This window comes from Octopus sinensis, linkage group LG1 (assembly GCF_006345805.1).
Source record: "Octopus sinensis linkage group LG1, ASM634580v1, whole genome shotgun sequence".
NCBI lineage: Eukaryota > Metazoa > Mollusca > Cephalopoda > Octopoda > Octopodidae > Octopus > Octopus sinensis.
In genome coordinates, this window is record NC_042997.1 from 152,349,735 (window position 1) to 152,367,234 (window position 17,500).

At 38.1% G+C, this 17,500-nt stretch overlaps 1 protein-coding gene across 2 annotated transcripts in view; it reads left to right on the forward strand.

Moving 5' to 3' along the window:
* Nucleotides 1-17,500, forward strand: part of LOC115215742 (probable ubiquitin carboxyl-terminal hydrolase MINDY-4) — a 112,647-nt gene that overhangs the window by 45,156 nt on the left and 49,991 nt on the right. For both annotated transcript variants that reach the window (XM_029785039.2, XM_036505686.1), the window contains exons 7-8: nt 11,576-11,692; nt 15,069-15,157. In XM_029785039.2, the coding sequence (XP_029640899.1) occupies nt 11,576-11,692; nt 15,069-15,157 (206 nt within the window). The remainder of the gene's footprint in view (nt 1-11,575; nt 11,693-15,068; nt 15,158-17,500) is intronic.

The window sequence follows — 17,500 nt, forward strand, 5'->3', positions numbered from 1 at the left end:
CTGGTTAGAATTTTGTCTCTCAGTCTTGACTTTAAAATTTCAAGGTGATGAATTAGCAGAATAATTAGAATGCTGGATACAATATCCAGCAGTATTTGTTCTGATTCTTTTCACTCTGTGTTCAAACCCTGCTGCAATCATTTTTTTCTGTTATCTTTCTGAGGTCAGTAAAAATGCACCAATCCAGAACAGTGGATTTTTTTATCGTTTATTTTTTTTTTACTGTTCCCGTCATTTGATTGTGGCCACGCTGGGGCACCACCTTGAAGAGCTTTAGTTAAACAAATCGACTTTTTTGTTAAACCTGGTACTTATTCTATTGACCTCTATTTGCTGAACTACTAAGTTACGAGGACATAGATACACCAACACTGGTTGTCAAGTGGTGGAGGGGTAAAAACACAAACATAAAGACACACACACACATATGTGCATATATATATACATATATACATGTGTGTGTGTGTGTATGATGGGCTTCTTTCAGTTTCTGTTTACCGAATCCACTCACAAGGCTTTGGTTGGCCCAAGGCTATAGTAGAAAATACTTGCCCAAGGTGCCACACAGTGGGACTGAACCTGGAACCATGTGGTTTGGAAGCAAGCTTCCTACCACCCACCCACCCATGCTTGTGGTTTGTGGAACTATAAGAAACTTACACAGGATATCTTGTGGTATTTATTCCAGCTCTTTGTATTCTGTGTTTAAAATCCCTCCCAGTCCTACATAGGTAGGTCATAACCTGTCAACCAGTTTAGCACTATCATCTGATACCTTGGGTTCCTTTAGAAGATTCCACTCTGTTGTAAGAATTTGGGCCAGCCTCTTTCTCTCTCTCCTATCAGTCTTGGAGGCTCTGTAAAAAGTTATGGGCACTGCCTTCCTCTTAACTGAAAGATAAAAAGAAATACAAATAACTTAAGCAGTGCACTATGGTTCATTGATGTACTGTAGAACACAGGTGCACCACAGATATTTGAAAATATAATCTGCTTCAGAAAATCCATATTAAGGCTGAAGCATCCTTTAAAATATGTTATTCATAATTTTTGTGATACACAATTATGATTATTAAAAGTAGAGAAGCAATGATTTTAAAAAATATTTTTCTCTAAAATTTTAACTTCAAAACATTGTTGGTTTTTAAAAAAATTTTCTTACAAAGTGTACCAGTAATTTCTAATTAACTAAAGAAAATGCATCGGTAGTTTTTGATTCTCCATGCAGACTGCATCTGTTACTTTTACTTTTCCATGCAATATGCACTAGTAATTTTTAATTCCTCATTAAAGTGCATGAGTAATTTTTAATTTTCCATGCAAAATGCACCAGTAAATTTTAATTTTCCATGTACCAGTGAATTTTAATTTTCCATGCACTAGTAAATTTTTGTTTGATTGCCTATGTACCACAGTGTCAAAAAGATTGAGAACTTCTGGCCTTAACTTAAGAGTAACTTAAGGATAACTTTCTGATATTATAGACAGAAATTTTGTTTTACATTTTCACTGCTATGTTAATACTTTTCACTGGAGGTCAATGAAAACTAAAGAATAGAAATTAGGGTCAGTTCCATTATTCTAGTCAGTTCCCATAGCAAAAAGAGGATATACTAAATCTTAAAATTAAAAGAAAAATATTTAAAACTTGAGTTTTATTTTCTTCATTACTACAAAAGAAACGGATTAAATCAGATCTACTCTCTGATTTTAAGAATATGAAGTATATGGAATAAATTCTACCTAACAGAAACAAAATGAATGGACCAATTATTTTGACAGAGTCTCCCAGCTTACTTGACATCAGTAGAATTGATTAGAGTTATGGATGATGATATTTTCCAGGTATTCAGTTGAGCTGAGAGGAAAGCGAGAAGAATACAATGAACCAAGAGGATATTTATCTTGTCTTGATGTACATTCTACACTTTGACAGCAATTTGGAATCAAGAGAAATGGCTCAAATAAAAGAAATAAATGTTTCTTTGATTTATTACAAAATAAAGAGAGAGAAAAAACATGCACAGTATTTCATCTTTTTGTTTCACTTGTTTTAGTAATTGGAGTGTGGTCATGCTAGAGCACTGACTTGAAGCATTTAGCCAAACAAATTGACTCCAGTGCTTTTTTTTTAAAGCCTGGTATTTATTCTGTTAGTCTATCTTGCTGAAGCACTAAGTCATAGGGATGTAAACTAATTAACAGTAGTTGTCAAGTGATGGTAGGGGATAAACACAAAGACAACTGACAAAAAGATACACACACATATATACATACACTCACCCTCCACACATGCACAATCGGCTTCCACACAGTTTCCATCTACCAAATTCACTTACAAAGCATTGGTCAGCCTGGGGATGTAACAAAAGACACTTGCCTAAGGTGCAGTGCAGTGGCACTGAACCCAAAACCATTTGGTTGCAAAGTGATATTCTTAATCACATGGGCCTTGCCTGCTCTTAGTTTATATTTACAAGTCTTTATTTCTTTTCTATGCAATACAATAAATCAGTCTCAGTTGGACAGTTCAAGTTTTACAGTGGAAAGTTGGCATTGTCTTTAGATTGTCGGATAGAATGCTTTCTGGAATTTGTTCTGACATTCTGCATTCTAAGACTAAATCTTGCCTGTCATCCTTTTAGGGGGTCAATAGATAAAAGTACAAAACAAAGTAGGAGGAAGGCCTTGAAACCCACTTACAGCATCCCTCTCCAATGCAGCCTTCATTTTTTTTTAAGTGAACAGAGTGTAATTTGAGAAAAATTTTGTTACTGATATTTCTAGCAGATTGAGTGACCATGTAGAGGCTTCCTCATTGGCTTCTACTCATGTATGATGATTATTGGAATTGTCAAATTGTTGGATTGTATGCTTTGCAATATTTGTTCCTGGTCTTTGTGTTCTGAGTTCAAATCTTGCCATGCCTATGTGGAGTGGTACACTTAATCAGTTGCCCAATTTTACACCACAGCCCAGGACCTTGGATGCTTTTAACAGAGTCCACTCTGTTGCATTCCAACCAGGCCTCTCGTTTGAGGATGCTTTCCTCCTTCTCTTCTTCCAATAAGTCATGGAGGCCCAGTAAAGGGTCAGAGGCACTATTTTCCCTGATGACTAAACGATAAAAAAGTATGTAGCATACCACCTTTTTACTTTAAGAAGAAACAGTTGCCCCTTACTCAGCCCTTTTCCATTTCTGAAGAGGAGGATGCTGTAAGTGGGTTTCAAAGCCTTCCTCACATTGCAGTGTAGCCAATTCAGAGAGAGAGAGGGGGGCAGAGAGACAGACAGAAGAATCGACTCCAGTACATATCTAGTACTTCATTTATTGACCCCAAGAAGAATGGAAGGTAAAGCTGACCATAGCAGGATTTGAACTCAGAGTAGAGATAACCGGAACAAATACTGGAGTCTACTTTCCATTTTTCCCTCTGACAAACTAAAGTAGGCAGAGTTACGTACCTTGCTGAAATAATCACAGTTGTTATGATACAATGTTATCACTAGTTTTGTATCCTTCTGTTACAGCATTATTGATTTGGTGTAATCCATAAATAAGCAATATTCCACGAAGGAGCTGAAGGAAATAAACGAAATATTAAGCTGGAACAGCTAAGGTTGTTGTTGTTGTTGTTGTCGTCATTGTGTAGTATTTGTTGTTTTGTAATCCAATAAACCTGTGATTTAAAGTGTTCCAGCCACCATCATTCATCTTTGAAGTACTAGATATGCACTGGAGTCAATTCTTCTGTCTGTCTGTTTGTCCCCCTTCCCTCTCTGAATTGCTTACACTGCACTGCGAGGAAGGCCTTGAAACCCACTTACAGCATCCTTCTCCAATGCATCCTTCCTTTTTTTTAAGTGAACAGAGTGTGATTTGAGAAAACTTTTGTTACTGATATTTCTAGCTGATTGAGTGACCATGTAGAAGCTTCCTCATACCTTTCGTCTTGGTTTTGAATTGTCATCAATGCTTTGGTAACTTTGCTTTTTTCCAGGTAGGGGTGTTGGCAAACCTATTTTTACCTCTGGGAATAGGTGGTCTATACTTGTATGGCCTCTATCCTTTCATGTTCAGCATGGAAGGCCCCATTCTGCCAGTTCACACTGTTGCTTCAGTATGATGTCACTAGAAATGGTAACAATGTTGTTAAGGGTCATAACACTATTTTTGTTGTTTGACCCCAGATCAGCTTTAATTGAACAAAACATTCCAGCCATGGTTGTCCACCCTATATATCAGCCATGCATACTGAAGCAACAGTGTGATGTTCTTTAGTGAATTGGCAGAATCATTAGAGCATGGGAATAATATCTTGCAGTATTTGTTTCATCTCTCTGCATTCTGAGTTCAAATACTACCAAAGTCAAATTCACCTTTTATTGTTTCAGGGTCAATTAAATAAAATACTACTCTAGGGCAATGGCCACCACAAAAGTAGTGATTTATGTACCTTAATGACCCTGAGGGCTATGCCAGTAGAGTTAAAGATCCTTCCATGCTGAACAAATGAAAGGATAGAGGCCATACAACGATAGACCACCTATTCCCAGAGGTAAAAATGGGTTTGCATAGGGCCAACACCCCTACCTGGAAAAAAGCAAAGTTACCAAAGCATTGATGCCAATTCAAAACCAAGATCTGAGAAATGATGGCCTTACAACCCAGAGTTGAGAACAGTGGAGAAAATTTGACAATGTCTTTGGTTGTATAAGGAGTGAAGAGCTTAATCCTTTAGCATTTAAACCGGCCATATGAGGCCCAGATAATCTTCCTGTTTTAGGTTCAAACTTGCCAGGTCCAGCTTCATATTCCTACTCAAAAATGTCATTCTAGAAATAACAATTATATCATTGAAATCTTGAAGCTACAAGATTGTGCATGATTAATTCAAAATAATGTGAATAAATCAACATAACATTTGACAGGATAATCTGAATGCAAAAAAGTTAAGCAATGACAAACCAGGGTGATAGATAAGTGGAATTGTTAGAGTTTTGGATGACTTCCCTATTGATTCTTTGAACTGTGGTTTAACACTGCAACCTGGTTTTTTAATGCCTTTTGCAGAGTTTATTCTGTTGACAACATTTTGACCAAATCACCAGTTTGAGGGCAACAGCCTCCTTTCCTCCTGCTTGTCTTGGAAGCCCTGAAAATGAAAGGTTCATGACTGCTGTTCTTTACTCTTGACTAAGTGTTGAAATATAACAACTTAAACAACTGCTGTAGTAATTTGTGAAATTATGACCCCATTGTCAGAGGGTACACTAATTTAATACTTTGTAATGATTGTCTATAATACATGCAGAATGAATTTCATAATGTCTTGTAGAGTTTGTAGTCCTTCAAACTTCTCGAACTTCTCGTGAATAAATTTAAGTTAGGCTGACATACTTTAACCCTTTTGTTATCACATTTCCATTGGGATACTCTGTGTTTCTTTCAATTAATTTTAAATATAACAAAGAATTTAGTAAGATAACTTAGTTATCATTAAGCTAGTGGTAGGAACATAAATTGTGGTGGAAGGTTTTAATTCAGAACTTGGTAAACAAGACATTTGTACTACAGAACCAGAGGCGGTTTTAGGTGAGTTGGTATCAAAATGGTTAATCATACTTCATCTACAGCTAATTTTGTGCCATAGGAACTATAATTTATTTCCTGCTTCATTGATAGAGAGCATTTTAATCATACTGCTCTTCTCATCATCATTATCCTCATTTAGTGTCCATTTTCCATGCTGGTATGGGTTGGACAGTTTGACAGGCACTGGCAGTTCACAGTGTGTACTGGATGCCTTCAACATGACACCAGCAGTGGTGAGGTCACCAGTTAATATATAAGACAAAAGCTCTTAACTGAGATGGGGTGTAGTGTTGTGGAAGGTGGTTTTGTGTCAGGTAATGAGAGATTAGAATAAGGGTGGAGGTACAGAAATAGGCATCTTGCAATAGAGGAGATATATGGCTACCTCAGTTGGAGAGATAGAGAGAGAGAAGATGGCGAAGATGTAATGGGGGGAAGGGTATGTAAATGAAGTGGGACCAAGAATTGGATAATGTGAGTGGGTGGGTAAGTTTGCAGGATTGTGAAAGAAGAGTTGGAGGTGGAGGCAATGGAATAGACAGAAATAGAGAGGGGGGGGGTTTGTTAGGAGGATATGTTGGGACATAGAGGATAAATTGGGATATAGAATGGAGGAAAGGATAAACTGGGACATAGAAAGGAGGAAAATTGGGACATTGAAAGGAGGAAAATTGGGACATAGAAAGGAGGAAAATTGGGACATAGAAAGGAGGAAAATTGGGACATTGAAAGGAGGAAAGTATGGTGAGTTGTGAGCATGAGTGGAGCAAAAGAGAGAGGTGTTGGGGAAATGGGATGTGGGGGAGGGGTTTGTCAGGGACAGTTGGTTTGTGGGTGAAGTGGGTAGTGTGTGGTGCATGGATATAAAGGACATGCTTTATGGTCTTGATTTTACTTAACCAAACAGGTCTTCTCAAGAACAGCAAATTGCCAATTGTCTTGGTCCTTGGTCATCTCCTCTATGAAACTCGGCTTCTGAAGATCATTTTGCTGTGTGGCTGGAAAGTTTGCTTTGCAACTCTGAAGTCTGAGGTTCAGTTCAATTGTACAGCACCTTAGGCAAGTGTCTTCAGGCCAACCGTGTGTGTGTGTTGAATTTTTTATAGAGTTTATGTCAATTCCATTTATAAGACATTTGTTGGTCTGATATTATTGGAAGATTTTGTTTGGTTTAAAGTAGGAGTTGTGTTTTTGATTTGATTTCATTCAAGCATAGAAATAACTTTGCGCACAGTTAGTTCTCATGACCTGAATCTGACCCACCTGAATTTCAAGGTAATAATGCCTGAAATAAGTATCTGTTCAATTTATGCCAGTGGAGAAAAATACAGATATAAAATAAATGAATGAAGCTTCACTATTCCCTATTTACTTCTGTTTTATGTTATAATAATGAATAAATGCGCCCTTTTAAAACCTAGCCAGGCTCATGGGCCTGGTTTCCCAGTTTCTATGGCATATATGTTCCCCAGCTGGATGGGACGCCAGTCCATTGCAGCGTTACTCATTTTTGCCAGCTGAGTGGACTGGAGCAGCGTGAAATAAAGTGTTTTGCTCAAGAACACAACGCATCGCCCGGTCCAGGAATCGAGACCACAATCTTACGATCATGATGCTGAAACCCTAACCACTAAGCCATGCGCCTCCACTCTGTTTTATGTCACATATCTATAATTGGCACTCTGAAAGTTTTGTTTTACTATCAACCTACCAAATATTCACTATCAATTTATGTTAAGGTTTTCGGTGTCTTTCTTCAACTAAAAAGCATATTTTTATGAAGAATTTTCTGTATATGGCATTCAGTACATTATACTTTAACTTAAATGTCCAAATCCATGCTCATGACCCATTTGAGTTATTTCCCTTAGCTCGTTTTATTTTTAATTTACTCAATCACTCTGACCCCAAAATATTCATAACTATTTTTCTGTACATAAAAATTTATCCACTGACATGCCAGTTTGATTAGGGTTTATGGTACTGATGAAATTCAATTTATTGAAGCATGTGTCCATTGTTGTTCTTGACTTGCAACCAGCCATCACACAGACCTATCCCTAATCATGGAAATAGAGAAATTTTCATCTTTCTTGTAATTATCTCCCCTTTTCTATAAGTACAACTAGACTGATTTTTTTTCTCTAGTCAAGAAGGAAATACCAGTTAAATAAAAAGGCACTCTTTATATCCAACTTAACATGGATGTTGTGTTAGAACACTGAATACTGCATTATTTACCTCGAGAAGTCTTCTCATATGGACACCTGGTAAATAAAAGCATTCATATCATTGACAGACGAGAATCATGTCACAATAAATTATCAGTTAACCATTTAGCATTCAAATTGCTCTGTTAAATGTAATACATATTCATTCACATTGGTTTGAATTACTCATGCATTATCTTGAAGCTTTGAGATTTCAGTGATTGCTTATCTTTTGAATGACATGGTTAGGTATAAGTGGGAGACCAGATCTGGTCAATTTGAACATAAAACAAGTAGAAAATTTTGGGCTGGATATGGCTGGTTTAACCCTTTAGATACCAACCCACCTAAAACCACCTCTGGCTTTGTAATACAAATGTTTTGTTTTCAAAAGTTCCAAATTAAAACCTTGCACCAAACCTTAGTCACCAATTTATATTCCTAATACTAGCTTAATGATAACTAAATTATTTCACTAAATTCTTTGTTATTTTTAAAATTGACTGAAACATAGAGCATCTCACCAGAAATATGGTAACAAAAGAAAGGGTTAAATGCTAAAGAGTTAAGTAATTTTTTTTATATGCACTGGCATGACTGTGTGGTTAAGAAGTTTGCTTCCTATCAATATGGTTTCAGGTTCAGTTCCACTGCGTGGCACCTTGGCCAAGTATCTGATTTGTACTATAACCTTGGGTTGACCAAAGCCTTGTGAGTGGATTTGGTACACAGAAATTGAAAAAAAGCCCATCATATGATGGATGGATGGATGGATGGACAGACGGATGGATGGATGGACGGACGGACGGACGGATGGACGAACGGACGGACGGACGGATGGACGAACGGACGGACAGACGAACGGACGGACGAATGGATGGACGGACGAAAGGACGGACGGGCGGGTGGGTGTTGCTTTGTTCACATCCACACAACATGGCTGTTCAGCAAAAGAGACTGACAGAATAAATGCCAGACTGTAAAACCATAAGTACTGGTGCTGAATTCTTCAACTAAATCCTTTAAGCTCATATCCCAGCATGGCAACAGTCCAACAACTAAGACAAACAAAAGATAAAACTAAAAGTCAGTATTTTACTCTACCTGAAAATTCACTCTAAAACTTTGTCTAATTGTATTAATTTAATTATACTGACAACAATATTAGTCTGGCTGCTTCCCTCTTGTATATATGACATTGTAATTTTTCTGTCTCTATTGTAATTATTATATCTATTGTATTGTATTAATGGTATTTCTGCTGTTCAATAATAATTTTAGTAATAGAAATTGCTACCTTAACATGCAATTATTGAAATCCATTTGAATGTAAACAATTACGATATTATAAAGCATAATGTATTTTTCTTTCTGTAGTTATCGTCATGTTTTACATGTGTATTCTATATTTTCCATATATTTCATGTCTACATAGTTAAGATGTTTGCTTCAGGAATCACATGGTCCCGGGTTGGATTCCATTTCTTGGTGTCTTGGGCCAGTATTCTCTGCCATAACCTTGGGTTTAGTAATGCTTTGTGCGTGGAGTTTGTTAGATAGGAATTGTGTGTGTACACACTTTATGGACTGTATTTGGTGCTGGACCTGTGAGGTGAGCCACCAGAAACGTTAGCACGCCGGGCGAAATGCTTAGCGGTATTTCGTCTGCCGTTACGTTCTGAGTTCAAATTCCGCCGAGGTCGACTTTGCCTTTCATCGTTTCGGGGTCGATAAATTAAGTACCAGCTATGCACTGGGGTCGATATATATATCGACTTAATCCGTTTGTCTGTCCTTGTTTGTCCCCTCTGTGTTTAGCCCCTTGTGGGTAGTAAAGAAATAGGTATTTTGTCTGCCGTTACATTCTGAGTTCAAATTCCACCGAGGTTGACTTTGCCTTTCATCCTTTTGGGGTCGATTAAATAAGTACTAGTTACGCCCTGGGGTTCGATATAATCGACTTAATCCCTTTGTCTGTCCTTGTTGTCCCTTCTATGTTTAGCCCCTTGTGGGCAATAAAGAAATAAGTAACTTGCAAGATAAGACCTCCTTAGCTGAGTGGGGGTGTATTATTGAAGGAAGTTGCTTTAACCCTTTAGTATTTAAACCGGCCATATCCGGCCAAAATAGCTAAAATGTTTTATGTTCAAACTGACTAGATCCAGGCTCTCACACCTACCCTACAATGTTATTCTACATTTGGTAATTACACCATCAAGATCTTGAAGATATGAGATAATGCATGATTAATTCAAATCAGTGGGAATCAATAAGCATTATGTTTGATAGAATAATCTGAACACTAAAGGGTTAAGCCAGATGAAGAGATGTTAACTCTTTAGTATTCAGATTTTTCTGTCAAATATGATACTTATTTATTAACTTTGTTTTGAATAAATTAAACATTATCTTGTAGCTTTTGAGATTTTGATGATGTAAACACTTATTTTTTAGAGTGACATAGTAGGGTAGGTGTGAGTGGCCAGATCTGGCTAGTTTCAACATAAAACAAGAAGAATAGTTTGACCGGATATGGCCAGTTTGAATGCTAAGGGGTTAAAGTTGATAGAGACACAGGAACTGAGGGGATACATGGGTACCCTAGTTGGAACAGAGAGAAGAGATGTAAGAGAGAGAGAGAGAGAGAGAGAGAGGGTAAAAGAATGAGAGAGAGAAAGAGAGGGTAAAAGAATGAGAGAGAGAGTAAAAGAATGAGAGAGAGAGAGAAGGGGAGAGGAAGAGAGAAGATTGTTGTGAAGAGGTGTCAGGACACACCTTGAAGTTACAGGGTGGTGAATTATAAGCAAAGTGGTACTGGGGGTTGGATAGGGTGAATGGGCAGGTAATTTTGCAAGAGTGTGAAAGGAGAGTGGAAGATGGTGGGGTGGATATGGTGAGTGGTGAGCATGGATGGAGGGAGGGATTGTTAGTAAGATGTGTTGTGGAGGTGGGGTGGGATGGGGGCTTAAATAAATCGGTGCCTTCAAAGGGAATCATTTCTAATAAATATTCTGCCCATGCTACCCCATCAATCCCCTGTCATCCTTGCCATTATAAAGGTTGTAAACCATTAATTCTTTTGTTGAAACCTCGAACCATTCATGCTATTGCTCATATGATATTAAATAGAATAGTATTAATACAGAGTAAAAGGTAGTGAACCAGCAGAATTGTTATCATGCTAAGCGAAATGCTTTACTGTATTTCATCTGTTTTTATGTTCTGAGTTCAAATCCACCGAGGCTGACTTTGCCTTTCATTCTTTTGGGAACAGTAAGTAAAATAAGTGCCAGATGAGTACTTGCATCAATGTAATTGACTTACTCATTGCCATGAAATTGCTGGCCTTGTGCCAAAATTTGAAATTAATATTAATTCAAAGAAAAACATGTTTATATCATCATCATCCTCATCATCATTTAACGTCCATTTTCCATGCTAGCATGGGTTAGTCTGATCTGGCAGTGTTTCTACAGCTGGATGCCCTTCCTAATGCCAACCACTCCATGAGTGCAGTGGGTGCTTTTTACGTGCCACCGGCACAGGGGCCAAAGGAGGCTGGCAAACGGCCACGATTGGTTGCTGCTTTTACGTATCACCGACACAGACGCCAGTCAGGTGGCACTGGCATCTGCCATGTTCGGACGGTGCTTTTTACGTGTCACCGGCACGAGTATCTTAACTACAATTTCCATTTGATTTTCATTTTGATGTTGATGTTGACATACTTGACTCAATTATTTTTCTAAAATTTTTTTTTCTCCAACAGAAACTGAAAACTTTAATTCTTGGTTCACCAAATTCCCAGTTTAGTCAAGAATGGGCAAAGCAAAACTTGGAATTCTGTTCACTGCCAAAGTTACAGTATGGTATAGTACAGAAAAAGGTATAGTCAAATTATTTTGTAACTATATGTATATGTATGTGTGTGTGTGTTTGTGTGTCTGTGTTTGTCCCCCCAACATCACTTGACAACCGATGCTGGTGTGTTTCCATCCCTGTAACTTAGCAGTTCAGCAAAAGAGACCGATAGAATAAGTACTAGGCTTACAAAGAATAAGTCCTGGGGGTCGATTTGCTCGACTAAAGGCGGTACTCCAGCATGGCCACAGGCAAATGACTGAAACAAGTAAAAGAGTAAAAGAGTATGAAAAACTTCTGCTAAGAGTATTTCATCTTATTTGTGGACATCTATGGTTATTTAGACTTTGTAAATATCTAGAAATATATTAAAAAAAAAAATAAAAAGAATTAATGAAATGGCGTTAGGAAGGGTATCCAACTATAGAAACTACACTACAACAGACATATCGGGTCTGGACAGCTCCCTGCTGGTCAGTTCTTTGTCAAACTGTCCAACCCATGCCACCATGGAGAATGGACATTAAATGATGATGACGATGATGATGATGATGTTGATGATGCTTTCTTTAAATAAGTATGGTGTTGGGTCCCTACAAGGAATGTTGAAGAGATTGTTGTATAAACCAAGACCAATCCTAATTAGCTATGACCATGTTATAGCTTCTATTTTTTTAATGGTAAGCAAGTGATTTGTGAGAGATTTGATTGCTATTTCTAATGTATCATTCAGCCATATCAATGCACCCTTGAGGAAGAGATCATATGTAGGTTTATTGAATAAATTATATCTAGGGTTTCTGTCGGAACTGTATGTATAGTTTTTTATTCTTTTATTTGTTTCAGTCATTTGACTGCAGTCATGCTGGAGCACTGCCTTTAGTTGAACAAATCGACCCCAGGACTTATTCTTTGTAAGCCTAGTACTTATTCGATTGGTCTCCTGTACCAAACCGTTAAGTTACAAGGACATAAACACACCCAACATCAGTTGTCAAGCGATGGTGGGGAGACAAACACAGACACACAGCTACATATATCTATGTATATATGATGGGCTTCTTTCAGTTTCCGTCTACCAAATCCATCCACAAGGCTTTGGTTGGCCCGAGGCTATAGTAGAAGACACTTGCCCAAGGTGCCATGCAGTGGGACTGAACCTAGAACCATGTGGTTGGGAAGCAAGCTTCTTACCACACAGCCACTCTTGTGCCTGTGTTCATGTTTTTCTATTCTTATCTAAATATGTTAAAAGAATCTTATCTAGCTGTTTTGAAGGACTCTTATCTAGCTAGGTTAATAGGGTGTTATCTATGTTTGCTGAATATGCTATATCTAAGGATTCCATAAGGGCTGTATGTTTGCTCATGGATTTTATCTAAATATGTTAAAAGGGTCTTATCTAGATATATTACTGGGGTCTTAACCAGTTGTATTGAAGAGGTTAGGCGTAGGAGTGACTGTGTGGAAAGTAGCTTGCTTAACAACCACATGGTTCTGGGTTCAGTCCCACTGTGTGGCACTTTGGGCAAGTGTTTTCTACTAAAGCCTCGGGCCGACCAAAGCCTTCTGAGTGGATCTGGTAGACGGAAACTGAAAGAAGCCCATTGTATATATGTATATATATATATATATATATATATATATATATATATATGTATGTATATGTATGTGTATATATATATATATATATATATATATATATATATATAATATATATATATATATATATATATATATATATGTGTGTGTGTGTGTGTATATATATATATATATGTTGTGTGTGTGTGTATATATATATATATATGTGTGTGTGTGTGTATGTCTGTATGCATGTATATATGTGTGTGTGTATATGTTTGTGTGTTTGTGTTTGTCCCCACCAGCATCGCTTGACAACCGATGCTGGTGCGTTTACGTCCCCGTAACTTAGTGGTTCGGCAAGAGACTGATTGAATAAGTACTAGGCTTACAAAGAATTAGTCCTGGGGTCGATTTGCTCGACCTAAGGCGATGCTCCAGCATGGCCGCAGTCAAATGACTGAAACAAGTAAAAGAGTAAAAGAGAGTAAAGAGTATATACCAATGGATCATATCTATGTATAGCTTATGGGTCATATCTCTGTCTTCCAAGGAGTTCATATCTAGCTAACCTGAAGGAATTATGTCAGAGGATGGTGGTGGAATCATATTCAGACTTGTAAGTTACTGTATCTAAGCATACTGATAGGTTCATGCCTGGGTATCCTGAACAGGAAATGTTCAAGTGAGTCGATAAGTTGGAACTCCATCAATTCTATGAGTGGCTGCGTGGCAGAAAGTTTGCTTCCCATCGGTTCGGTTCTGGGTTTAGTCCCACTGTGTGGCACTGTGTGAAAGGTGTCTTCTACTATAGCCTCAGGCAAACCAAAGCCTTCTGAGTTGATTTGTTAGATGGAGGCTGAAAGCAGCCCATTATGTGTGTGTGTGTGTGTTTGTCCCCCACCACTTGGCAACCTGTGTTGGTGTGTTTACCTTCCTGTAACCTAGCAGTTCAGCAAAAGAAGACTGGTAGAATAAGTATCATGTTCTAAAAAAGATTAGTACTGGGGTTTATTCATTTGACTAAATAATTTTCCAAGGTGCTGCCCTAGCATGGCTGCAGTCTAATGACTGAAACAAGTAAAAGATAAAAAAATAACTACTCCTAGCAGCACATGCTGTCTATCTTTGACTCATTGGGAACTGGTAGGTGGGGGGACTACTGCAATCATCCACTAAGACATGTCCCTCCACATCACTTCACAACCAAAACTCACAGCTCAAAGTCTCCTGAATGATTCACATTCACTCAAGCAGAGGACGTGGCCTAAAGTATATGGAGAAAATCACCCAAATTCTTCAGACAAGATGGCTTTTACCCAGCATTAAAAACTCCTGCAAAACCATCATCTGGGTTGTAAAGATGACTCTATGTATCATACATTTCACAACCTCACTACACTCACGGAGTGGTTGGTGTTAGGAAGGGTATCCAGCTGTAGAAACACTGCCAGATCAGACTGGAGCCTGGCGCAGCCTTCTGGCTTCCCAGACCCCGATCGAACCGTCCAACCCATGCTAGCATGGAAAACGGACGTTAAACGATGATGATGATGACATCAGGAGTGACTTTATCTAAATGCATAGGTGTAACTATATCTGCACATTCAGGTATGAAGTGATGGTGATTTTTAATATCCATGTTCAAGTTTATCTATATATTTTAGGTGAGACTGTCTAGATACCCACATGTGACTACACACTCACACACACACACACACAACACACACACACACACACACACACACACACACACATGCACACACACACACACACACAAATCTTGATTTAATGTTTCTTGTTCTGTTACTATATAACAGGGTGGACCATGTGGTGTTTTGGCTGCCGTTCAGGCTTATGTCTTATTGGAAATGTTGTTTGGTGAAGACAAAGTAAATACTGACTCAAGGTAATAATGGAATCTATTATCTGGAATTCTTTTTCACTATCTTTTACATCTCTCTCTCTCTCTCTCTCTCTCTCTCTCTTTCTCTCTCTCCCTCTCCCTCCCTCTCCCTCCCTCTCTCTCTCCCTCCCCCTCTCTCTTATTGTCACTTTCTCTCACTCTTACTGTCCTCTCCTTTCTTTCATATCTCAACTCTTCCTCACAGCTTCTGTCTCTCATACTTATTCTCCCACTTTCATGTTCTCTCTCCCTCCCTCCTCTTTCCATCTCCCTCTTGCCTGCTCGCTCCCTCCTTCCTTTTTCTCAACCACCTGTCTTTCTTTCCACCCCTTTTGTCCTTATTTTTAAAAATCTTGTCTTTAAGTTTATTGCTTTATTTTTCTTGTTATTATTGTTGTTTTGTTTTGAGCCCCAGCTCAGATTAATTTAAGCAGACTTATTATCAATAGCATGTTAAAAAATATATATTTCTTTACTACCCACAAGGGGTTAAACACAGAGGGGACAAACAAGTGCATAACTGGTGCTTAATTTATTGACCCCTAAAGGATGAAAGGCAAAGTCGACCTCGGCGGAATTTGAACTTGGAAAGTAACAACAGATGAAATACAGCTATGCATTTCGCCCTGCGTGCTAATGTTTCTACCAGTTGACCAATAGAATTCCACCAATGGCCATTCCATCTTTTTGTGTACACAGGATTATTGTACAATGTGTTCTTCCATTTTACTTTCTTCAGATAGTCATCGTTTAGGGGACATTAAGCTGTCGTAACTAACCAGTCATATAACCTCATGCAGGCTCCTTTATTTTATTGCCTCATTATTTTTGCTTTATCATACTACATCATACAAATACACTTTCTCATCTGAGCAATCAAGAGAGCAAGCCGCTATGTGGTCACTCCACCTGCTGGAAATAGCAGCCAGTCATTTTTCAAAATCACATTTGAAATTAAATAAGTAAATCTTAAATGAAATTAGGATACAATGGACAATTGTCACTGATATAACAAAAAGTCAGGATTGTCATGACTAGAACGGCTTTCTTTTTTTTTCTCATAGGTCTGCTTAATCTAGGTCTGACTTGGGTTAAAACAGCACTTATGCCGTTTTCTCATGTTTAGACTGTTATCATGCATACACACATTCCAGGCCATATTCACAACATTCATTCCATATAAAATTATTCCTCCACCATCTTACTTATGTCTTTACCACTACTATAAATATTCCCTAAGTGTCCTTTTTTTCTCATATTTCATTTTTTTATTATTTATTTCTTTTCTTTTCTTTCTTTATTTTTTTACAATTTTGTCTTCGAATTTCTAATATCAGGTATAACACTAAATATTTTTGATCAGTGGGATATAGGCAATTTTCATACACTCTCATATTGCAAGGGAGCTTACTGTGTTGTGTATCATGCTATGACTATATATCAGGTGAGCTTTATAATTCTGAATATTTAAGAACGAATGCTTACTATTACAATAAAATTAAAGATCAATTATTCATCTTCATGATCATCATCATTTAGCATCCACATTTCCATACTTTCATTGGGCGGACAGGATTTGTTAAGGAAGATTTTCTACAGTTAGATGCCTTTCCTGTTGCCAACCCTCATCTGTTTCAAAGCAAGATAATATTTCTTGTGCCCAGACAAGTTTTTATGGAAAACTAGAAATGAATAGCATTGCTTCTATGACAGTGATTCTTGCTTATAGTCATCATATAATGTCAAGTCAAGGGTACAACACGTGTGTGTGTGTGTGTGTGCGTGTGCGCGCGCGTGTGTGTGTGTGTGTGTGTGTGTGTGTTGTGTGTGTGTGTGTTGGACTGGGCTGCATGTTGTGTTCTTGAGCAAGACACTTTATTACACGTTGCTCCAGTTCACTCAGCTGTAGAAATGAGTTGCGACGTCACAGGTGCCAAGCTGTATCGGCCTTTGTCTTTCACTTGGATAACACTGGAGGTGTGGAGAGGGGAGGCCAGTATGCATAGGCGACTGCTGGTCTTCCATATACAGTCTTGCCCGGACTTGTGCTTGGGAGAGTAACTTTCTAGGTGCAATCCCATAGTCTGTGTCGTCACCGAAGGGGGTCTCATATATATATATATATATATATATATATATAATTATATACACACACACACACATATATATATATGTATATGCCAGTAGCACCTGACTGGCCCTCGTGCCAGTGGCACATAAAAAGCACCACACTCTCAGAGTGGTTGGCATTAGGAAGGGCATCCAGTAGAAGAAACCTGGTGCAGTTTTCTGGCTTGCAAGTCCTCATTCAAACCGTCCTACTCATGCCAGCATGGAAAGTGGACG